This window comes from Pristis pectinata, chromosome 11 (genome assembly GCF_009764475.1).
Source record: "Pristis pectinata isolate sPriPec2 chromosome 11, sPriPec2.1.pri, whole genome shotgun sequence".
Taxonomy (NCBI): Eukaryota; Metazoa; Chordata; class Chondrichthyes; order Rhinopristiformes; family Pristidae; genus Pristis; species Pristis pectinata.
In genome coordinates this window covers 49,062,110-49,087,749 of record NC_067415.1, presented here as the reverse complement: position 1 = coordinate 49,087,749, position 25,640 = coordinate 49,062,110, and the positions used below count along the sequence as shown (strand labels likewise).

The 25,640-nt window shown below is 40.2% G+C and overlaps 2 protein-coding genes across 14 annotated transcripts in view; one reads left to right on the top strand and one right to left on the bottom strand.

Annotated features, from left to right (window-relative positions):
* mtmr2 (myotubularin related protein 2) overlaps positions 1–20,039 on the top strand; it is an 82,774-nt gene extending 62,735 nt beyond the window's left edge. For 4 of the 9 annotated variants that reach the window (XM_052026791.1, XM_052026793.1, XM_052026796.1 and 1 more), the window contains 4 exons: positions 903–995; positions 3,388–3,501; positions 10,315–10,491; positions 13,349–20,039. In XM_052026791.1, the coding sequence (XP_051882751.1) occupies positions 903–995; positions 3,388–3,501; positions 10,315–10,491; positions 13,349–13,510 (546 nt within the window). In that variant the 3' untranslated portion in view covers positions 13,511–20,039. The remainder of the gene's footprint in view (positions 1–902; positions 996–3,387; positions 3,502–10,314; positions 10,492–13,348) is intronic. The other 5 variants (XM_052026792.1, XM_052026797.1, XM_052026794.1 and 2 more) reach the window with 3 other exon arrangements.
* A 4-nt stretch (positions 20,040–20,043) lies between these two features.
* LOC127576300 (centrosomal protein of 57 kDa-like) overlaps positions 20,044–25,640 on the bottom strand; it is a 28,177-nt gene continuing 22,580 nt past the window's right edge. For all 5 annotated transcript variants that reach the window (XM_052026803.1, XM_052026798.1, XM_052026801.1 and 2 more), the window contains one exon: positions 20,044–23,512. In XM_052026803.1, the coding sequence (XP_051882763.1) occupies positions 23,273–23,512 (240 nt within the window). In that variant the 3' untranslated portion in view covers positions 20,044–23,272. The remainder of the gene's footprint in view (positions 23,513–25,640) is intronic.

Below are 25,640 nucleotides of genomic sequence, written 5' to 3'. Positions count from 1 at the left end.
GATTTTATATTTGGCTCATCAAATAAATTTAAATGATTGTGGGGTAGAAATATTTTTCAAAATGAGCCACATTGGCACCTGGATTGTGCAGATCTACCCAATGAAATTATTGCACTAAATAAGGCTCTAACTTTTTTTTCCCTAAGACGGCCAAGTGTGTGAATCCATTCGAAGTCTGGCATACTATATTTAGGGTATCTTTCAGAGTAGCTTGCTTTAATTAAGGCCTAATTAGTTTTTTAGCCCTTGTTTTAGTGTGTCCACTCTCTGTTAACTCATTTTATATTGCATTTATTTGTCTCTTTTTGAATAATAAAGGTTATAAATTGCCACTAAACTCTTATATAATGACTTTAATCAAGTAATGATATTTTGATGTCCTATATTTAATTTTAACTGTGTCATATATTTATTTTGAAAGCTGTTAAGTTTATAAGCATCTGTGGGTAAGTGCCTAAGCAGTTTGGAAATTCACTTTTGCTCTGCGGCATTAAGTTGATTGGGTGAACTATTCCAATAATACAGTGAGATGTTATGCATTAGTATTTGCCATATTAACAAACGAGATTGATCTGCTTTATTACAAGTTTTACTACAAGAGGGGTTTAGCTGAGTTGATTGAATCTGTTCTCAATGTTATATCAGGTTTTTGGTTTCAGCTTGTAGCCTGCTTTTAAAATGAATATTATGTTGCAGTTCCAACCACTTTCCCCAGTGATTTTTTCAGTTGTAGAATAATTTGGGTATATAAAAAAACATATTTGCACCCATATGATATTGAATGTCATGACATAAATTGTGCCCTTGTTTGTCTCTGGAAAAGTACACTTTAGATTTATCTAATATATCCCATTAAGACCACTTTAAATGTGGATTGCATAATGTGGAACTCTTTATTACAGAGAGTGGGACATGGCGATAAGAACCATACAGATGCTGACAGGTCACCTGTCTTCTTGCAGTTTATTGACTGTGTGTGGCAGATGACAAGACAGGTAGTACCTTTCCCTACTTCCAGCTTTTATTTCATATTATCAGTCGCTGTACCATGAAGAATTTGGCACTTGTATTACCAATAAATTTATTTGGTTTTCTTTGTCAAATAGATGATATACTTGTATATTCCTGTTGGTAACTGGTCCAGCTGTGTCAATTTCTCTCTGAACTCTGTAGTTCCATTGACCATGATGTTTGCTTATGTTTTTTGGCTGTGAAGCTGTCCCTAGGCTGGATAACAATTCAATCTCTGTTTCCAGTTTTAATTCTGCAAATGAAGGATAGCATCTAATGCTTTTTCACTATTGTCTATTAAGTTATTTTTCCGGAGAACGTGGATATTTGAACTGGGAATTGGAATGGGTGAAGATGGTGGGAGTTGGAGCAGGGGCTGGGGTGACCTGCAGCAGGGAGAAGACTGTGGGGCTGGGGTGACCTGGAACAGGGAGAAGACTGTGGGGCTGGGGTGACCTGGAGCAGGGAGAAGACTGTGGGGCTGGGGTGACCTGGAGCAGGGAGAAGACTGTGGGGCTGGGGTGACCTGGAGCAGGGAGAAGACTGTGGGGCTGGGACACTGTAATCTAGGTCACTAGTTGTGGGGGAGTTGAAAGAATGATTGAGTTCTCACCCTCTTAAACCTGGATAGTATTCCTTTTCCCTGCCCAGGGGTAGATTGTGCTTTGAATTACTGTATATAAGAAAATAGCAGATGCTTTTAATCTGAAATAAAAACATAAAATGCTGGAGAAACTCAATAGGTCAGGCAGCATCTGGAGAAAGAAAAATAGTTAACACTTCCAGGGGAAGAGAAGAAACAAGTTAAATTTGGTAGTTTGGGAGAGATGGGTAGAGCAAAGGGAATATCTCTGAGGCTAGATAACCTAATGTGCCAACTGAGGGACAGACATTCTTCTGTCTCCTTCTTTTGCCTCCCTCACCCCACTGATACTCTGTTTTTATAAGTTCCCTTCTTTCTGACCCAGCTCTCACCCCCATTCACAAATCGCCTCTTTGCCTGAGTGGAATTGCACTCTCCTCCTCCTTTCAACCCCATCCTGACCTAGATCATGGGCACTCTCTATTTTGTCTCCTCACCACCACTTTCTCAGCCCTGAACTGAATCGCTCTCCTTCTCCTCCACCTGCCAGGAATTGAACCGCTCCCTTTCCAGTATGCCACCCCCACCACAAGAAATGATTTCTCAGATGGTGGGGGAGGGCATCTGATAGAAGTATATAAAAATTATGAGAAGTATTGATGGGGTAATAGAGTCTTTTTCCCAGGGTGGAAATGTCAAATGCTAGAGGGCATAGATTTAAGGTGAGAGGGGAAAAGTTTAAAGGAGATTTACAAGGCAAGTTTTTTTTACACACTGGTAGATGCCTGGACACTGCTAGGGGAGATGGTGGAAGTAGATACGATAGCGATGTTTCATAGGAATTTAGGCACGTGAGCCAGCAAGGAATGGAGGGATATAGACCATTTGTAGCTAGATGGGATCACTTTGGATTGGCATCATGGTTGTCACACACATTGTGGGCCAAAGGGCTTGTTCCTATGCTATACTCCTCTATGTTCTACACGGCAAGTGACATCATCGGACAGAACAAAATTTACAAATCATAAAACCATCGCTGCTCACTTTGTACTGCGAAAGGTGACTCACCCCACCCTCCATATTCTATCAAATAATCTTGTTAACAATCCACATTGTCAGTCTCCTTTCTTTTCGGGTGAGGTTTTTATGTACTACAGCCGTCTTGTGTTTGCGTGGGGATGGAGTGGGCAAGGTGGTTCCTATCCTAAACCCTTAAGCTGTGGCAAGTGTCCTACACACTAGTAATTCTACCCCATGTCTCAACTTGACTACTGCAAATCCGAGAATAGTTCAAGTTATTATGAAAATTGACTGAACTGCTCTACTTGGGTGCCAAGTGCAGATGGGAATGGAGTTTTGAATGGAAGTCTCTGTATCCAATTAATAATTGGATAAAAGATCCTAAAAGATGACATATATTACTGTAAAAGTAGGGAGTCGTATTTACAAAACATTTTCTTTAGTCTTTTCTCTTGTGATTTGTAGTTTTGTGCTCCATAATCTATGAGATACTTTTTTTGAGAGACAAATAAAATGTGAAAGTAAAAATAAAAACTGAAACTTGAAATGGAATCCCAGAAATGAATATTAGGTTTCTTAATCTGAAATTATTTTTTTATATTTTGTGTGATTAAAATTGGGTAGCTCAATAATATGAGAGAGATTGGAATTGCTGACCTTCAGTTTTGGTGTGTATCCAATCAGTTTGTCCTGTTTTTGGTACAGTTTTGGCTTTTTTAAAAAATTATAGTAGTCAATTTAAATTGGATGTCTACTAACTTTTATTTCTTCAGTTCCCAACAGCTTTTGAGTTTAATGAGTTCTTCCTCGTAACAATTCTTGACCATTTGTATAGCTGTTTGTTTGGAACATTCCTTTTAAATAGTGAACAGCAAAGAGTAAAAGAGGTGAGTCTGACCAGTGTGATAAAATTCTAGACATTAATTTGGTCTTCATTATCATGGTCCAGTGTTTGTTGATCTTTATAATGTGATGAGCAGAGACATAAAAACCTGCATAATATAAAACAAATTCAATTGTAAAATGTATAAATTGTATTAGATTTGGTTAATAAACACAGAATAGATGTGATTTATATAACTGACTTCATACCCTGACAGTCTGCTATGGTGCACAATATTACAAAAGTAGCTTTGACATTTACAATAATAGAACAATGCCAAAGTCCATTAAAACAGAGGTTCTAATCTTTTTTTGTTTACTGTGCCTCACTTCAGAGAATCTTTTTTTTCTCTGCATTCCCTCTCCTCATTCTCCACAGTTATAAACATTGCATAAAAATAAATTTCTATAATTGTGCCTCCTTTTCTAACTTGGCCATACCCTTCCAGTTTGAAAAGCTGGGCACTAAGTCATTTGTTGGACTTGTGTGCAGATATCTTCTCCCCCTCCTGATCCTACACTGCAGTTTAAAGCAGGAAATTGTCCATTTTTATCTGGGAACTTGATTCATTTAATTAGAAGCTGGCATTATGAACTAAACAGGCAGAATTGAGAGGCTTCAAATTCTGGAAATCCCCTTCCAGTTGGTGTCTGCAATAGTTCTGACTTACTGCATTTGTTTTTCACGTGGAATATCTCTTCATTTCCTCTGTGGCTCCATTTGTATAATTTCTCTCTCAAAGTCAGAATATTCCAGATTCCTGTCCCACTTCAGAATTTTGGTATATTTCAGTAGTAAAGATATGCTGCACTGTTAGAGGTACTCTTTGAGAAACGTGTCAGGCAGGTCTCTGTCTATTCTGTCAGGTAAACATAGATATTGTGGCGACTCACCTTACCGGTATCAAACCGGCTCCCGAGATCGCGAGCGTCGTCGGAGGCCCCGACCCAAGATGGCGCAGGGCTCTCCTTCTCCATCGTTGGGCTAGGAAAGCCCACACGCGACGTCAGCGCGGAAACTGTAGCGTGGGAAGATTTCGGGTATTAAAGGCGCACTGCGCCCCTGTCATTCATTCGACTTCTGACTCCAAACAACTGACTCCATGTCTTCATTTGATAGTAGTGTAGCTAGCCGCTACATTGGTGACCCTGACAGGCCCAAACGTTTTTGGACCCACCATGTCTACGCAACAAGAGGTTCAGGCAGTAGCCCTTAAACTGCCCACCTTTTGGACCCCCCCCCCCCCGGCCTCATGTTTGGTTTGACCAGGCCGAGGCCCAGTTCCAGATTCGCCAGATCACCAGGGACGACACCAAGTACTACTACATGGTGAGCGCCCTCGACCAAGACACCACAGCCCAGGTCGAGGACTTCATCCAGGCGCCCCCGGAGGAGGAGAAGTGCGATAAGTTCAAGACCCTCCTTCTTGAGACTTTCGGCCTTTCCCGACGTGAACGGGCCTCCCACCTCCTCCACCTCGATGGGTTGGGTGACAGACCCCCTTCTGTGCTCATGAACGAGGTGTTGGCCCTGGCAGACGGCCACAAACCCTGCCTGATGTTTGAGCAGGCCTTTCTGGAGCAGTTACCCGACGACATCCACCTGCTCCTGGCAGATGCCGATTTCAGCGACCCCCGGAAGGTGGCTGCCTGGGCGGATGTCCATTGGCGAGTGAAGAAGGAGAGCGGGGCGTCCGTCGAGTGCGTTGCTACGCCACGTACCCAGCGGCCCAGCAGGCCAGACCCGGCAATCGATCGCACCCCACCCGCCACCAGGTCTGAGACACCGACCGACCAATGGTGTTCCCACCACCAGTGGTGGAGCGCAGACGCCCGCAGGTGCCGGCCACCATGCAGGTTTCCGGGAAACGCCAGGGCCAGCCGCCGCTGTTGGCTACGGCGGCTGACCACCCAGATAGCCTCTTGCATGTGTGGGACAGGCATTCTGGCCGTCGTTTCCTGGTGGATACCGGAGCCGAAGTCAGTGTCATGCCTCCCAACAGCCACGAGACTCGCAACTGCACACCAGGACCCGCCCTTAGAGCCGCCAACGGCCGCGCCATCCGGACCTTTGGCACCCGTTTGGTGCACCTCCAGTTCAGCACCTGCAACTTTACTTGGAAATTCACCCTGGCCGCCGTTGCGCAACCACTCCTCGGGGCAGACTTCCTTTGTGCCAATAGTCTGCTGGTTGACCTGCGGGGTAAGCGTTTGGTACATGCGAGGACCTTCCAAATGTTCTCGTTGGGTGAGGCCAAGCTACCGGCCCCACACCTCGACTCCGTCACCATGTCGACCAACGAGTTCGCCAGAGTCCTGGCAGAGTTCCCATCTGTACTAATGCCCCAGTTCTCCTCCACCTTGCCCAAGCACGGCGTCCAACATCATATCCCCACCCAGGGCCCACACCTCCACGCCTGTGCCTGACGGCTACCCCCGGACAAGCTCCACCTCGCGAAAGAGGAATTCCAAAGGATGGAGGAGTTGAGGATCATCCGCAGGTCGGACAGCCCATGGGCCTCTCAGCTACACATGGTCCCCAAGGCAGCCGGAGGCTGGCGACCCTGCGGTGATTACCGACGCCTGAATGACATAACTACCCCGGACCGGTACCCCATGACGCATATTCAGGACTTCGCTGCCAACCTGCATGGGCGGTCCATTTTTTCCAAGGCCGACCTCGTCCACGGCTATCACCAGATCCCATTGCGTCCGGAAGACGTTCCAAAGACGGTGCTGATCACACCTTTCAGCCTCTTTGAATTCGTCCGGATGCCCTTTGGCCTCAAGAACACTGCTTAGTCCTTCCAACGACTGATGGATGTGGTCGGGCGCAACCTTGACTTCGTCTTCATATACCTCGATGGCATCTTGATCGCCAGCAGCAGCCGCCAGGAACATCTCACGCACCTCCACCAACTCTGTTCTCGCCTGAGGGATTTTGGCCTAACCATCAACCCAGTCAAATGCCAGTTCGGGCTCGAGACAATCGATTTCCTGGACCATCGGATCGACAAACACGGCGCCTCGCCCCTGTCTGCAAAGGTCGACGCCATCCGCCACTTTGCCAGACCCACCCCCATCAAGGGCCTGCAAGAATTTCTCGGTATGGTAAACTTTTATCACCGGTTCATACCATCCACGGCCTGCATCATGCGCCCGTTTGCTCTCCTGTCGGGCGGAAGCAAGGACATTGTTTGGTCGGAAGAGGCTCACAGCACGTTTGTCAAAACCAAGCAGGCCTTCGTGGACGCAGTCATGTTGGTGCATCCTCGTACGGACGTCCCAACTGCCCTCACGGTCGACGCCTCCAGCACAGCGGTCGGAGGTGTTCTCGAGCAGCTCACCAAAGGGCGTTGGCAACCGCTGGCATTCTTCAGCAGACACCTTCGACCACCAGAGCTCAAATATAGCACCTTCGACCGTGAGCTGTTGGCATTGTACCTGGCCATCAGACACTACCGATACTTCTTGGAGGGCAGGCCGTTTACAGCTTTCACCAACCACAAGCCGTTGACCTTCGCTTTCAACAAGGTCTCAGATCCCTGGTCAGCACGGCAGCAGCGGCACTTGTCGTACATCTCAGAGTACACCACTGACATCTGCCATCTGTCTGGGAAAGAGAATGTGGTCGCGGATGCACTGTCACGGCCCACCATCCAAATTTTGTCCCGGGGGTGGATTTCGGCGCCTTGGCGGGGGCACAGCAAACGGACATGGAGATGCCCAGCTATCGCACTGCAGTCTCGGGCCTGCAACTGCAAGACCTACTGGTAGGCCCCGGTGAGCGCACCCTGCTCTGCGATATCTCCACAAGTAAACCCCGCCCCATCATTCCAGCTGCCTGGCGTCGACGGGTGTTTGATTCCATCCACGGCCTGGCACACCCATCCATCCGGACTACTATCTGGATGGTGTCCGACAAGTTCGTCTGGCATGGCCTGCGTAAACAGGTTTCCGAATGGGCCCGGTCCTGCACACACTGCCAAACCTCGAAAGTACAGCAGCATGTCAAGGCCCCCCTGCAGGACTTTCAACCTACCCGCCAGAGGTTCGACCATATCCATGTCGACCTTGTCGGTCCCCTCCCAGTCTTCCGAGGAGTGCAGTACCTCCTCACGAATGTCAACCGCTTTACCCGCTGGCCTGAAGCCATTCCCCTCGCAGACACCTACACCCAGTCTTGCGCATGGGCCCTTTTGTCAACTTGGGTGGCCCGTTTTGGTGTCCCGGCACATATCACCTCAGACAGGGGAGCTCAATTCACCTCCGGCCTGTGGTCTGCCGTCGCCAACTTGTGGGGTTCCCAGATCCACCTCACCACCGCCTATCATCCGCAATCCAATGGGCTGGTGGAGAGGTTCCATTGACACCTGAAGTCGGCACTCATGGCCCGCCTTAAGGGGCCCAGCTGGGTGGACGAACTCCCCTGGGTCCTGCTGGGGATACGTACCATGCCAAAAGGGGACCTGCATGCCTCGTCCACGGAGGTGGTCTACGGAACGCCCTTGGTCGTCCTGGGCGAGTTCCTACCAGCCCCTCGGGGGCCAGAGGAAGAACCTGCTGCGACGCTTGACCCGCTGCTTGAGCGGCTTGGAAACCTGGCCCCGATACCCACCTTGTGACACGGACAGGCCCCGACACGTATGCCGACGTCCCTCCGAGACTGTAAGTTTGTCTTTGTCAGGAGGGGCACGCACCGAACACCACTGCAGCAGCCGTACCAAGGGCCATTCCGGGTCATCAAGAACAATGGGTCTATGTTCGTGCTGGACATTGGGGGGCGCAAGGAGGTTTTTACAATTGACCGGCTGAAGCCGGCTCATTTAGACTTGGACCAACCCATTCTGGTCCAGCGAGCGCGACGCAGGGGCAAGCCACCCAAGTCATAGTTTATTTAATTCTGGTTTTCACGACGGTATCGCCGGTTCTGGTGGGGGGGGGGGGTGGTTATGCAGCAACTCACCTTACTGGTATCAAACCGGCTCCCAAGATTGCGAGCGTTGTTGGAAGCCCCAACCCAAGATGGCGCCAGGCCCCCCTCCTTCTCCATCGTTGGGCTAGGAAAGCCCGCGCGCGGGAAGGTCAGGTGACCTGCACGTGATGTCAGCGCGGGAACTGTAGCGTGGGAAGATTTCGGGTATTAAAGGCGCACTGCGCCCCTGTCATTCATTCGACTTCTGACTCCAAACAACCAACTCCATGTCTTCATTTCATAGTAGTGTAGCTAGCCGCTACAATATGGTATTATTACAAAGAAGAGCAGGGAAAGATGTTCTTTTAATGCAACAATTACTGAAAAAGAAGCTATTTGTCTGATTGTTACTCCATTGCTGTTTGTGAGAGTATACTGTATATAAATTGACTTTCCTGTTTCCTACATTTAGCAGTGACTACGCAACTTTATTAGGTAAACGGCTTAAAATTTTAAGCTGGCCAGCTTAAAATATCATACCCTATTGTGTGAGTGGAGTCATTTTATGATGTATATACATCATCAGTAATGGATATCACTCAAGCAGAACAGACCAAAAGTGATAGGTGTCTATGAGGAAATCTTTCCAGAGGGGTCCCCAATTACTTTATACTATCGATGACCAACCAGTCTCTTGTAAGCTTCTATAAACAGCACGGAAGACCAATTTTTTTGCACATAATCTTGTGTTCAGTGCTAATGTGAGTGATGCAAATATATCTTTGTATTCATTTAAACATAATCAATTCAGTTGGAAGGGAACACTGCTGTTTCACAAAGAAGAGGAACTTTTCTGGCAGGGTATCCATTAAACTATCCATGCTTCCTTTCCATTTCATGATCCACACCATATCTTGGCTTTGAGCCTTATTGACATCAGTGGTAACTTACAAAGTGAAATAACCAAAGAAGCTTCCCATTATGTCTATTCTGACTCTGTAACAGCAATCTTAATTTTAATTAATCATACTGTTACTGTAACTTTCCCTTGAAGTCCAACAGTTTTTGCCTCAATCACTCTGGTAAAGCATTTGGTGTTCTAAAAATCCTATACTCCTAGTTCTCCCTTGGTTTTAAATAGAATCCCCATTACTGATCCTCCAAACAGAAAAATATTCTTCACATTTTAATTCTTATCAAAACATTAATCTTATAAAGTTCTAAATCTCTTCTGATCAAAAGAAACAAATCCCCATTTTTATACTAGGATTTCTGATGCCTGTCATTATCTTGGCACCGTACCTGTAGCTTTAATGTGTTAAGGCAATTTTTGTAATGGATATCCCAAAATAGCACGCTGTACTTATCAAAACAAAACTTTAGTTATTTCATAGTTTAATCATGACTTATGTCACATAAAATGTCATTTTTATGAACAACGGCTCATGATTAGCATCCATTGATCTCTGCTGGAAAGGTGGTGTGCATAGATGTCAGACATGGTATGATTAAGTTTGACTCATTGTCCTGACTCAAGCATGAAGTGTGACCACTTGAAGAAAATTGCAGTCAAATACTTGGATATCAAGGTGATTTATTATAACACAAGACTTGCATTTATATATTGCTTTACATGCTTTACAAGTATTCAGGATATCCCACAATAATTTACAGCTAACAGAATTCTTTTGGAATGTAATCATTGTATGTAAACTGTATAGATAATTAGCGCACACAAAAGTTACATTGAGGACCATTGCGTGCAACGGTTTTGCCATTTGAGATAGCAGCAGTTTACAAAGAAAAGGAATATATGTAAGCTAATTATGCATATTAATGTTCTTAGAAAATATGCATTGAATATGTACTCTGTAAAATTGATATATAATAATTTATTTTTCAGGGACTTCAAAATAGTACTATTTCATTATGGGCTTATATAAACAGCCAGTTGGAAGAGTTTATCAACCCCCTGTATGTGAATTACTCTAATCATGTGTTGTATCCTGTGGCAAGCATGCGCCATCTAGAGCTCTGGATTGGATACTATATCCGTTGGAACCCAAGGATGAGACCACAGGTAACCAGCTTTGGGGGGTTTGGTATAACTGCATGCATGTTGAACATAATTGATAAAACCAAAGGCTAATATACTATAGACTTTCTTGTGAAAACTATTCATCTCCTAGATCATCATCTTGGGTTCAGTTGAACTCTCCTCAACCTTGGCATCTGCTCTTGAGCTGAGGTTCCAACCTTATGTACTTGGCTTCTCAAAGACAACTGCCAGTATTTTTGTCCATTATAACATACTCAGCTCATCTGCTGCACCTCATGACATGACTATTCCAAGTAATAGGGCAAATGCAGTTTAAAATAGAAAAACAGAATATACGAAATATTCTAAACAAACTAGAAGAAGATTGAACTTCTGGTCCAGAATGCTTGCATCTATGCATTTTGAAAGAATCTAGGGATGAGGCATCCTTACACATATGGGAATTTATGAAAAGGTGTATGAATTTGCAGAATAATGAGCAGGTAGGGTTCAGCTCTGAGAAGTGTGAGGCAATACATTTTGCCTGGAAGAAAAGGGAAATAGTATCTTATTTGGAATATGTGAAATAGAACAAAGTGATCTTGGAATACAAATGCATCAATCATGAAAAGTTGTGCATCAGGTTTGCAAGGTCATAAAGAAATCAAACCAAACATTATTTTATTTATAGAGGAATAGAATTAAAAAGTAAGAAAGCTGTGCTAAGCCTGTATGAGCCTTGGTTAGACAGCATGCAATATTGTGTACAGTTTTGGTTGCCATATTAGGTACAGGGTGTTGCCATGTGCAGAGAAGATTTATGTGGATGACACCTGAATATAAGAGTACAAATATATGGAAGGGATGAAGATACTGGCTCGCTTTCTCTTGAAAACAAAAGGCTGAAAAGTAACAAAATAGAAATTTTCAAAATTATTAAAGATTATAATAGAATGGATATTGTGTGGAGAGGCTGGATAGACTGTGTTGATTTTCCTTGAAGCGGACAAGGTTGAGGGATGGACCTGATAGAAAACTATGAGGGACCTAGGTAGGATAAATAGTAGGAAACTTTTCCCCTTTGCAGAGGTACCTAAAACTAGAGGGCATAGGCTTAAGGTAAGGGATCAGGAACGCTTAGTAGATCAATAAGGAAAAAAATCACTCAGAGGGTGATTGAAATCTGGAACCCACTGCCTGAGTGGGTTGGTGGAGGCAGAGACTTCCATAACATTTAAGTAGTACCTAGAAGAGTACTTAAATCGCCAAGGCATAGAAGGGTACGGACCGTGTGCTGGAAAGTGGAATTGGTATTAATGGTATTGATGGTGCTTGATGGAAGGTGAGGCTGAAGGGCCTGTTTCTGTGCTCTGTGACTCTGATTATGAATCTACTTGTGGGGAATAGCATAACTGGAGGCTAAGATGATCACCATGAAATCCAGCAGGTAATTGAGAAGAAAGTGGTGAGAATTTGGAACAAGCTACCATGGTATGGTTGTAGCAAGTAGTATTAATGGAACTAATGGGAGGCTGAGCAAGCATATGAAGGAAAAGGGAACAATGGCTTATGCTGATAGATTTAGATGAAGAAAAATGGAGCATAAAAACCTGGCATGGACTGGTTGGGCTGAATGGGCTTCTTTTTGTGCAGTTTTTCCAGTGTTAATGGATTACTAGCTAACCTCTCATCCTCCACCTTCTATAAACTTAAAGTAATTTAAAAATCTGTTGCCTATATCCCACACCAGGTCCCTTTCATTCATCACCCCTGTCCAAAACCGTCTATCCCCTTATCACAGAGGAATCAAATTCTTAGAAAACCATTCATTTCACAATTTTCCTTAACACACTTTTTTCAATTCAATCCCATGGTATAAGTGGAGATTCATTCCATCAGAAAGTTGTTCTCTCAACAGTATTGCCTCCACAGGTGCTAGGTCTATAAGCAAGGGAATTCTGATTATGTTGTTGGCAGGAGAAAAAGGATTGTTGCTTTAATTAACTGGAAATAAATGTTACATTGTTTGATAAAGCATTGTTGTACAAGTATCAATAGAAGAGATTGCCTTGTCAGTTTTCGAAGCAAATCCCTTAGATGGCTTCCCACTGTGAATCTTCAGCCTGTGATTATTTTCCTGGTTAAACTCGGTCAGTTTTCTGTATATATTTCATGTTTATCCTTTTTTCATCTCTTAGCTGTTTAGCAGGCTTCAGGTTTGGGCAATAGTTCTCTACTTATACTTCTAAGGACAGAATCCTGTGGGACTTAGTGACCTGTGTACTGAATTCTTGACAAAATGATATTGCAAGTTCATTAAATTTATTTCCATCATTTTTCTTTCTCTATCCTCTGAAATTTCATTCTTAAATTCTCCATCCTTCCACTTCTCTTCCACCTTTTAAGATCTTCTAAAAACCACAGCTTCATCCAAGTTTTTAGACCCTTGCTAATATCTCCTTATGTGGTTTGGTGTTGAATTTTGTAATTTGCACTTCAGTGAAACCCCTTTAAGTTTTACTTGAACGATTTTTGCAATTGTGTTTTGCATGTACATGCAAAAAAATCAATTGTTTTCGTAAATCTCTTATTTTAATGGGTAGATGCTGTGTTGTTGGCAAAAAAAAGTTGCAATATTTTCATTATCCATTTAAAAATTAATCATTTGAGATGAATACTGATTGGAAATTTAAGGCCTGATTAGCTTACTTAAGTGAAGCTCACTTGGTTTACTCAAAGGTTTGCTCCTCAAATTCATTTGATTTCTCAGTGGGGGGTGGGGGGGCAGGGGTGGTGGGGAGAGAGAGGAGAGGAAGCCAAGTATGATCATGAATATTGTCAAATGGTAGCAATAAAAGCACATTGCATTCTGTTTTTAATCATTCCTTTCTGAATACAGGAACCTATTCATCAACGTTACAAGGAACTTCTAGCAAAGCGAACAGAGCTTCAGAAAAAAGTAGAAGAATTACAGCGAGAAGTTTCCAACAGATCCGCTTCCTCATCAGAGAAAGCGGGCTCACCATCACGTTCAGTTACACCAGAGCAGACTGTTGTTTGAAAATGGAATGGTTTAAAGGATATGTTAGTAGTTGAGGGCAATATTTACAAAGGTCTTCTCATGCTTGAAGAAAAAAATATTCATGCAAACAGCCAAGCATGTATAAGCAGGATTACTTTAAATTATAAATATAACTTTTTTTTATAGGAACAATAATAGCACTTATTGCTATTTGAAACAAATATTTCAAGTGTTCCAAGCAGATTGACAATGACCATGAAGCAGTTTGTTGATTTGGAAGCAAATATTATTTATTGCACTGATAAGTATTAACTTCCATTCTTAACTTTAATTCTAAGATAACATTAAAACTTGTAGGTAATAACCAGTGTTCATATGTTTTTTAGGCCTGTTTCCTTTCAATAGTTCGACACTACAGCTCCCAATAACCAGCTGTTCCATACTGGGTTTCTTGCCCCTCACTCACTTTTAACAGGAGAGATAACAACAAGAATGATAATGCAACATACTTGGTTAGTGAGAAACTTGTTGAAATATATATGTGGTAAAGTATGCAAGGAAAAACTGTTATAAATGAAAAAATTAACCACTAAACAGGGCAGATATGTTGATTGTGATCAGAAATGGTAATTTACCCAATATGTGCTATGTAGATGTTAAAATGTTAATTTTGTATTTTATCCAAATCAAATTGCCATTTTGGTATCGCAAAAGATTGCCATCATTGTTGTACTGCAACTCGGTTCACATCTGTGTTGGAGTGATCAGTCCAGCTAAAGTACTGAAAATCAGTAATGTATTTTTCTATCCGAAATATATTGTAAATTAGAGTAAAATGTGACAGGCGGGTTTCCATTGACTAAACCACTTGTGCGGATGGCAAGGCACATGAGAAATGCAGCTAGTGCCACCTTGCTTTTTTTTTGTGTAAACCACCAGCTTTCTTGAATCCTTTGTTTGATTCGGTATTAGGCACATACTTGAACAGAGCATTTTTTTATGCAAGGTTTGAAAATATCTGTTATTTTGTTAAATTGTATTTTCATATATACATTTTGAAGCTAGAAAATTTAGCTACATGTTAATAAAATGTCGAGTATTTTTTTTGAATAAATTGGGAGAAGTTTGTAAAACACATAACTTGTAGTGTAGGCTCAGTCATTAAGCCAAACCTGAATTTCAGGGATAATGTTACTGGGGCATAACCAGAGTAGCGCAGTGTATAAATGTGTATTTTCAGGGATTGCTGATGTAATTTAGAAAGCTAAATACTGATGAATCCTCTGTACATGTCTATCCTATACTTAAGAAAATTGATCTATGATTAATTTAATTGAAAAAGATTTGGCCTGTTTTGGGACTGAAAACTTCACTAAATTACTTTCTCCAAACGCCTAGTTTTCAGGTTAAGTTCTTGCCAAGTTGTACATGATTACTGATTAGCAGTTTCACATTTTAGGTCCAAGATTTGTCAAGAGTGTTATTTGTGAGCAGTTTTGGGCCCCATATAGCTAAGGATGTGCTGGCATTGGGGAGGATCTAGAATGATTCCAGGAATGAAAGGGTTAACATATGAGGAGTGCTTGATGACTCTGGGCCTGAACTCACTGAAGTTTCGAAGGAAGGGGGGGGATCTTGTTGAAACCTACTGAATATTGAAAGGTCTGGATAGAGTGGACATGGAGAGGATGTTTCCAGTAGTGGGAAAGTCTAGGACCTGAGGGCACAACCTCAGAATAGGAGGATGTTTCTTTAGAATAGAGATGAGGAAGAATTTCTTTAACCAGAGGGTGGTGAATCTGTGGAATTCATTGCCACAGATGGCTGTGGAGGCCAAATCATTGGGTATTTTTAAAGCGGAGGTTGATAAGTTTTTGATTAGTAAGGGCATCAAAGGTTACGGGGAGAAGGCAGGAGAATGGGGTTGAGAGGGAAAAATAAATCAGCCATGATCGAATGTCGGAGCAGACTCTGGGCCAAATGGCCTAATTCTGCTCCTATGTCTTATGGTCTTTAAATTGACACATTCCAGTTAATACTATCATATAGTCTGCTAATGCCAGTCTATTGTGAACTTTGCCACTAGGGTCATAAAAGTTTACTCATTACTGCAATATCAGCAGCACCAAAAAGGCACTTAGCATCATCTAGCATAGTCTATCTGTGCATTGAAGGAAAGGTAATTGCATTTTAGAATTTTAGCTTCTGTAACAGTGTTAAACTTGATAGATCTAATCCAAATTTTGATCTGTTTAACATTTACTTCACTAATGTGAATGCAAGATTTACTGCTGCTTTAATCTAAATTATACAGAAAAAAATGTATATGTATATAAAAGTATTCATTCTCTTAGAACCTTTCTTAAGCAGGGAAGTATGGCTGCAGGTTTAAGGAATGCAGGATTTTTCAATAAATTACATGTTGATAACCTCAATTAATCCAATGTCATTGCCTAGATTACAACAAAGAGCAATAAAAAACTAGCAAAAGAAATACAGGCTTCCTGTATTTTGCCTTTTATTGATACTAAAGCATCTATGCAATTGTAAAAATCTTAATTTGTCTTATTTTTACTATATCAAGCTTGATTTTGAGGTATTTAGGACATTACATTACAAAGTAGGCCATATAACATTTGTAATTGGAAGGTTATTTGGAAATATTCTGTTTTTTTTAGACAAAAAGCTGGTTTTGGCTAATTGGTCATGTTCTTTGAGCAAATATTCTGGGAGAATACTTAAAGAAATGTCTGATGTATAAAGATCACATAATGCCAGAAATTGATTTAACTGTCTTAAACTAGTTGGATTGAAAGGACCATTTCAAATTTAAGCTAGAGATCTATTAGTTTATAAACTGGATGGGCCACTTGTGAATAAGCAGCATCAGATCAATTATATCTATTTTTCTTTCAATGTCACTTAAGTTTTCCATGTAAATTGTTTTCTCAGAATATGTGTTAAATTTAGTATAGTGTATAAATTATTGGCCATTTTTTGGTAATAAAGTTGTGCGAGCAAGAACAATTTAGGGCTGTAAATAATTTAAAAGTACCCTTATTACTATGCATAACGTTAGTATTTGTTTAAGGAAACAAAAGTTTGAAACATTTCAGCTTCATTTTTTTCACTATCTAAGGTAAAATTGAACAGAACTTAGAAAACGTGCAATCATTTTTTTTCAGATATGTGGATGGTTTGGCATCTTGCTCACCTGGTTCTGTTTCCTGCACAGTCTTTAAACTCATCAGGGCCCTGTTCCCATGCTCCCTTTAAATTCACCAGAGGGTATGTTCCTGAGCTCCCTTTAAACATGGTTAACTGCAAAATTTATTATACTACACTGTAACACAAAAAATATGATTGTTGGGGTACTAATAGGAATAACATACAATAGTCAGCAAAATCTGCAAGTCTTGCATCTCCAAAGTCCCGAGACTGCTGGATTATCAGAATTTTACTGTAGTAGGATAAGAGACTATCCACTAGCACTATACAATGCAAGTAAACTTAAAAAATAGAGTTGGGAGAGAAAGAAAAATACCAGACAAGTACTGGTATCGAGTGTGATTTGTTGTTGAAGACTATTGGGACAGGACTTCCAAGCTGGAATAGTGTAGGTTTGAATGTTATAGGCAGTGAGCATCTTTTTTTTAAAAAGAAAGTCTTCTACCTGAAAGTCATCCTAATTGGCTCCCTATTGTGGGGAATTCTCCAAAGGATGATGCAGTGTAGGAGCAAATACTTTTTCTGTTGGTTAAGTTGCACATTGCACAGGAGGGAGGTACTGCGTGGGATGGGTCAAGGGTAAGTGTTTACCAGGTAGAAGCACTCCTCCTGTTAAATAAGCAGTGAATAGCAGTCCTCGCCTCCTTTTAGCTGCTCAGCTTCCTGAGCACCAGACAACTCAATGAGGGAGCATTAAATTTGGCAGACATACAAAATCTGTGGCCCATGTAGCAAAATGAGCAACCCACCTTTTGGGAGCCAGTGAGGTACCCACTTCTTTGAAACCCTTCACACATTTGCTAAAGTCAGAAGTAGCCAAATTCAAGACTTGTGTTTGAATCATTTTGCATCTTATTACCATTTTTTTCAGTTTTAAAATTACTTGAATTTGTGCAGTTGCAGACATAAAATTCTCAACTGCATGGAGATGTGTACAAGTCCTTTTCCCAGTGATGCAAAGCCTATGACATTTTTTTGGCAGATTGTGATTTACTGTTGCATTCATTCTGGATTAACTTGACTATTAATGCTGAAACAAATCAAAATTCCTTGTCTTAGTCTGTACAGATTTAGGCTTCACAAATTAGTACATCTAACTTCTTTTGGTTGAATATATTACTGATTCTAAATTCTGGACGATAGTTAAATGTATAAGACTGAAATTAAAAATGCAGAATTGTTAAAATATTCCATTAAATCCTGAAAGGATTTCATGTTGATGTAATTTATTATTGGACAGTTCGAGTTAATAAGGTTTACCATTTGTTCTGGTTTGTCTGAATGACAATGTTGAATTATCTGATTTGAGTCATCAGAGCAATGAAGAAATTGCAGTTATCCTCTTTGCCCTTGGGTTAAGGAAGGATAATTTGGTTAGGATCAGAACTTCCATGCCACTCTCCAGTCATCTTTGCTTGAAATAAACACACAAGTTTTGAAGAGTAACAGGAGTGCATTTGATGTGATGCCTTCTATTTCAGATAGCTTACTAATGAATGCCAGACTGTTGAGCAAATATTTATTAATTTTTCAGGATCTGAATGCTACTGGCAAGACTAGCATTTATTGGCCATCTCTAAATGCCCTTGAGAAGGTTGTGCAAGGGCATTTAAGAATCAACCCCTTTGGTTGGGTTTGGACGTGAGTATCAGCGAGACCATGTCAGAATGATAGATTTTTCTCCCCTGAAGGTCATTGGTGACTAATGATAATCTGGTAGGCTTTATTTATGGTCATTATTACAAAAACCAGTTGTTGTTGAAAATTGTAGATTGTTAATCCTAATTTAAATTCCACAGTTGTACTGGTGCAATTTGAATGCTGAGTTTTGGGTTGTTAGTCCAGGTGTCTGGATTATTAATTTCATAATTTAATTGCCGTGCCACTACTGTACAGACACAATGGGACTGCTACCAGTAAAGCTGTTAATGGGAGGGGAAAAAATTGTTGGGGAAGTATCTTTAGAGCTTGCAATTCTTTAACAAACAAAGACTATATCATTTTTTTTAAAAAAACAGCTGAAAATTATTAAGTGGTTTAGCTGAAATTCTATAATAGAAAGGATAGAGGTTTGCAAAATAAAAATTGCATGCTATTACTGATCAACAAAAAAATTGCAGGAAAGTGATTTTGTTACTCATCCAATATTGCTGCTGAAGCATCGGTGCTAAATGCTCTTTAGTAAACCACATTCTGATTAATGGACATAAATTACATCTTAAGCTCTTGTCAATCTTCCACATGTTACAAGGTGTGATTTATTTTGGTATCATTACAAGGTATTATTACGATGCCCTAGGTAATTATCCACATATTTATGCAAGAATACAGAAACAAACATTTAGTCTATGCAAGTGTCAAGATTTTTAATGTTAGATTTCTAACATTAAAAATACAGAGCAACATTTTATAAATTTCCTCAATGGGCAGATTAGTTTAAAAATAACATTGCTTCATCCCTTATCACAGCATTCATTTCTACAGTATTTCTTCTTTTGGAGTAGGCTGAAGTTCAAGTTCATTGCTTATTATAATGGCTACTTTAAACTAAATTCAGATGAAAAATTGTCCAATTATTTTAATATAAGCAATGATGTATTACAAAGCCCACTCATTGTCTTTTAGTTGTGTTGTGTCATTACGAAAGGTATTATACCATGTCTATGCTATAATTTCTATGGACATATTGTTGATTTTTTTTCCCTCTTAGTATTGCACTACAGCTGAATCCAAATGGGCACAACTGTTTTTGAGATCATAGAGGGTTAAGCAGTTTTGAAGGCAACTCAGCTTGCCTGCTGAACCCTCTAGAAATCTGCAATCATCTGATCAACCATCTCTTAAATATGTAATTTTTTGCTTCCAGCTTTTATTGAGAGGTTTTCTGACATCATTCTATAACTTGTTTTTACCATTTTGTACTTCTGTTCTAATCTATATTGGTTTAATAAAGCACGGTTAAATACTCAGGATAAATTTCCATATTCCATAAGAATGCTACACAGCAAATTCTCAATGTAAGTTGTGGAAAAGAATGTTTGTGCCATTTTTTTATGATGGCTTTCAGCTTAGAAAATTTAGATAATATTTGTGCTTATGTTGATGAATTGTATAAATAAAAATGCCTAGCTTATTGCTGATTGTTTTTGACCTTCACTGGTAACAATTGAAATTACTCTGGTATATTCCCAGCTTTGAACTGTAAAAAATATGCACCATTGGTAGAAGCAAGTTATGTGAATTACAGGAGCAGGAATTACTTTTAAAATGCACTGTGTATTTTTTACAATCATATCCTTCCAACTGCTGCTATGGTATCCTAATAAAGACTTGTACAAGGTGGACAATATTGAAGTATTTATTACACCCTATTATTTATTACACAAGGCGATAAGATATCTCTATTAGTCACATGAACATCAAAACACAGTGAAATACATCTTTTTGCGTAGAATGTTCTGGGGGCAGTCCCCAAGTGTTGCCATGCTTCCAGTGCCAACATAGCATGCCCACAACTTCCTAACCCATATGTCTTTGGAATGTGAGAGGAAACCCACGCAGACACGGGGAGAACGTACAAACTCCCTACAGACAGTGGCCATATTTGAACCCAGGTCACTGGTGCTGTAATAGTATTATGCTAACCACTACACTACCTGGAGCATCGGTACTGATTCTAGCAAAACAAAACTCTGATTGCATTGTAACAAAAACGATATGTTGGAAGCATTCGGCAGTGTCAGTGGGGAGAAAGGCAAAATGTAGCCTCTGGCTATATCTTTTACCACTGTCCCACTGATACCATCATCGTGATGAAAGAGCTACCTTCAGATTACATTCCCCCACCCCCACCCGCCTTAAATTGGCATATTCTCCTTAAGTGATTTTGCTGCCTTCTGTTGCTCCCGTTTCATTTAACATTCAGTTGTGTACTGCAAATATTTTCTCTATCTTTAGCTTCTCTCCCTCAGCACCTGCAAAAAGTAACTGGTCATCCTTAGTGATATCAGTCTCAGTTTAGAATAATGAGAGATAGATTGAACTTTTCAAAATTCTTAAAGGCTTAACAGGCTAGATGTAGGGAAGATGATTTTCCACCCCCCCCCCCCCCCCCCCCAAACCAAGAAATCTAGGATCAAGGGGCATGGTTTCAGAATTGGGTCTTTAGAACTAAAGCAAGAAATTTCTTTGTGCAAAAGATGGTGAACCTGTACTGTGGAGCTTCAGTAGTTAATTCAAAATAGTGATTGATTTCTGGCCATTAAGAGAAAAGGGACTGTGATGGAAAATGGCTTTGCAGTAGACAAAGGGCTAAATGGATTACTACTACTACTTGTGTTCATACAACAAAATCCATTGCCTCCAAAGAAAATACTTAAAAGTAGAACTTAAGGTAGCTATTCTGCATCAACAAAAGTAAAGATTGCTGATGGAACATTATGGATTTGTTCATAATGTTAGCGGGCAGCACTACCATGCAAGATTTAAACATTAGTGTATTGCTCCATTGAGTCAATTTTTCCAGAAATAGCTCACCAAACTGAAATTACATTTAGACCACTTGCACTAATCAATCATTGTGGCAAAATTACCTGATTAATTCATGTTTGACATATTGATTATCATTTGCCATTTAGAAAACCCCTTTTAATATGATTTATTTCACATGATAATCACAAGATCACATTCCAAGTAAAACCATTTACACATCTACAGAAATTTCATATCCTTATTTCCCCTTCACTCATCCCAGAGATGAGAATATATTATGATGTATCCAGTACTTGAGTGAGGATCTATTTCCTTTCTCCACTCAATGTAAACATACTGTTTGGCTGTTGTTATAGATGTGCAAAAAAGAAAGTGACGACTCAAAAAGCTTGAGTTATTCAAATAGTTCCACATATTCAGGTGGGTGTTAAAATATAGTTTTAAAGCACTAGCACAAATACAACCTCACCACAAGTTAGAGAGGAAATACATTATGGAAACTTGGCTACTGAATTAAACCAAGAAAAAGTTTTGGTAACCTTATAATCTTATATGCTGAAAAATTCCTGTGAATTCAGCCACTACCTTAATGACAAATGGGTAAATACTAGAATCCATACAAGCCAAGAGAGTATTAAAATCAGGATGATCATGACATTCATACCCATTAATATATTAATATAGTATGAATCACATGAATTTACTGCATGTATTGCCCAATGCTATATACTTCAGAAACAAATGCTGAGAGCAAAACTAAAATAAAATCCCATTTACCAAATTTACTGCACACACCACAAATAGTCCAAAAGGCAAGTCACCAATAAGCAAAGAGTCACAGAGTTTTCTGAAAAGGTACAGCAAAATAAAATTGGATTTAAAAAATCCAGAACCCACATTTATTTTTCAAATTACTTATCTATCTGCAATGAAAAGAAAAAATGTACAACAGATTTGATCCTAATAAACTGAATTAGCCAGACACAAGGCTTCACTTGTGCAAAGCCCTCAAATAGAATTGAGGGATTTTCTCACATGCAAAAAAACAGAGGCTCAACACAAGACAAATTCCTTTCAGTCTTAGCAGAGCTCAATATAGTTGAAATCTGTTGGTCCAACCCTACATAAAGCACACAAAAATTTAGGTTTAATTAATAAAAATGCCTATAAGTTAATAAAGTGCTGCAAGCACACAGGTTTTGGATAAATACCTTGACAGCCACCCAACAAAACATTCAAGATTGTAAAATAGATTTATTATTTAAGTATTTGTGGAGGGGCAACATGTTGCTGAACAGTAGCATCAAAAGGTATAAAAATATTAACATGGTCTACTAAATTTTAAAAACCAGATCAACAATTCTGCATATTCTATACAGAAAACATCTGTAATTGTAGAGTTAACAAATAAAAAAAATACAAAAAAGGATTGTCACTTTAAATCAGCTTATCTTTTGAATACATTATTTGGATAGGCTTCCCTGAGTAAGTATACCAACCCAAAGGTCATTTAAAATAAAATCTTCAGGTTCAGTTGAAGCTTAAAATTTAAAAGCATTGCTGAACTTCAGTCCATATTAATTGTCACTAAAATGGTCACAGCATCAAACTTTGCTTAACCATGAAGGGCAGTATTCACAGGAGTAAATATACTTTTAAAGTTGTAGGTGATCAAGTTGAATCTCTGATTCATTTTTTCCAACTTCCCAGATAAGAGATATACATGAAACTGTGCACCTGTAACTTGGAAGAGCACATGTGCAGAAGATACAACACTGAAATCACAAGACAACATTGCAGAAGTGCAGTGGTCCACAAACCAGGATCAAGTTTGTCCTTATACAAAGTGTACAGTCTTGACATTTCACCTTCAAAAGATATATAACTCAAAGTTTTGTTTTTGAAGAGTGGAATTAAGTAATTTTAAATCATTACAGCCCAAAAGTTGTTGACTTCAAAAAGTACTTCATTCACTGTAAAGCACTTTAAGATGATCCAAGGTTGGAGAACCAGCTATAAAATGCACATTCTTCTGGTGCAAACAAGTGTAGCATGGAATTAATTTCACAACACTTAATACCTTCAATAAACCCAATTCACATCATCTTTTCGGAGAGTGGTTTGTAGAGTCTGCATATCTCTTAACAAGCAAAGGCTCCCCTTGGTTTTATTTCCTGGTCGTACTTTAATAGCAGAAGCATCTTTTCCTTTAGTTGTTACAGTTGTTGTAACTTGCACTTCATTTGCAGCACGAGTTTTTCTCTGATTTGTCACTCCTCCGGCAGAATGCTTTTTCTTCACTGTTTCCTGAAATTTTTTAAGCTAAAAGAAAAAAGTAAAATAGACTTCAATCAAAGAACAAAAGGATTCAATATTATTAATTTCTAATCTTTTATGGGACAAGTAATCCGAAACAGCCATGGTTCAGTTGGTAGTAATCCTGCCTCAAGACAACAGGCTGTGGAGTCAAGTCCCACTCCGGAGATATTGCAATGTGTTCTAGATAGAATCTCCAGTGTAACGCAAAGTGCTGCACCATTAGTGATGCTGGCTTTCAGATAAGACTTTAAACTCATGTTCTGTCTACAGTATCAGTTAGACATAAACATACCAATACTTGAAAAATATCCTGGCAAATCTCTTCCCTCAGTCCAAATTCCTAACATCGATTATCTGGCTGCTATCTCACCGTTTATGAGAACTTGCTCTATTCAGATTGGCTGCTGTATTTTCTACACTTCAACAGTCACTATAACTTACATACACAGATAATGTCTTTGGGATGAGGAAAAAGTTCAAGTAAATATAGAACTTTCATTATGATCAGGCACTGTTAAATCAATAAAAAACAGAAATAATAGCATTCCACATCACGATAGGCTTGACCAAATGTTGTTTCTGGTCAGTGATGGCATTACATGAAAATGCTATGGTACTGATTTTCACATGTGGTATAAACAGACAATTGACAAACTTTGAAGTGGAAGATAATCCAATGCAAATTACAAAGCAGTACAAGTTAGTGTGAATCAAACAAGAAATAAGAGCTAGAAAACCATACAGATCTGAGTCTGCTCCACCATTCATTAAAGTCCTTTCTGATCATGGCCTCAACTCCATTTTCTTTCTTGCTCCTCACAGTCCTCAACTCCCCTAATTGCTTCCCCTTGCCATTCTTTCTTGATTATCAATCTAATACAAAATACTAATGTTTATGCATTTTATTCTGCAGCAAAGATAAATCCTTGAAATATATGGGAGTACAAAATAATTTGTTTTTGCTGTTGGGGAGAAAAAATTACCAATGACTAATTCTGTATTTTGAAAATTGTGGTTACATATTAAGGAGCTAGCTTAACCACATATTTCTCCAGTCTTCCCCAGGCCTTTGAAAGCAGCCACTTGTGCATGCTTCATTGTTGTGCAATTTCCATCTACACCAAAATGCACTCTTAACTTTCTCCTCCTAACTTTTCATCCTCAGCAAGAAGCCTCTAAACAGCTCTTCATTATAATAGAACATAGAACACAACAGCACAGTACAGGCCCTTCAGCCCACAATGTTGTGCTGACATTTTATCCTGCTCCAAGATCTATCTAACACTTCCCTCCCACATAGCCCTCCATTTCTCTATCATTAAATGTCCCTAATGTATCTGCCCCAACAACCTCTACTAGCAGTGCATTCCATGCACCCACCACTCTGTTAAAAAAAAAACTTACCCCTGACAACCCCTTTATATCTTCCTCTAATCACCTTAAAATTATGTCCCCTTGTGTTAGCCATTGTCGCCCTGGGGAAAAGTCTCTGACTATTCACTTGATCTATCATCTTGTGCACCTCTATCAAGTCACCTCTCATCCTCCTCCTCTCCAAAGAGAGGAGCCCTAGCTCAATCTATCTGCATAAGACATGCTCGCCAATCCAGGCAACATCCTGGTAAATCTCCTCTGCACCCTCTCTAAAGCTTCCACATCCTTTCTATAAGGAGGCAACCAGAACTGAACACAATACTCCAAGTGTGGTCTAACCAGAGTTCTATAGAGCTGCAACATCACCTCATGGCTCTTGAACTCAATACCTCGATTAATGAAGGCCAACCATACGCTTTCTTAACAACCCTATTGATCTGTGCGGCAACCTTGAGGGATCTATGGACGTGGACCCCAAAATCCCTGTTCCTCCACACTGCTATGAGTCCTGCCATTAACCTTTCATTCTGCCTTCAAATTCGATCTCCCAAAGTGTATCACTTCACACTTATCTGGGTTGAACTCCAACTGCCACTTCTCAGCCCAGGTCTGCATTCTGTGTGGCTATATTAATCCCTTGCTGTGTCATTACAGTCTGAAGGTAAAGGTCTTTACACAGTGTTCTCTTGCTATTATATTATGCTACTGTGAATGATTACCAAATGAAGTTTAGGAATTCTCTACATCAATATATTGG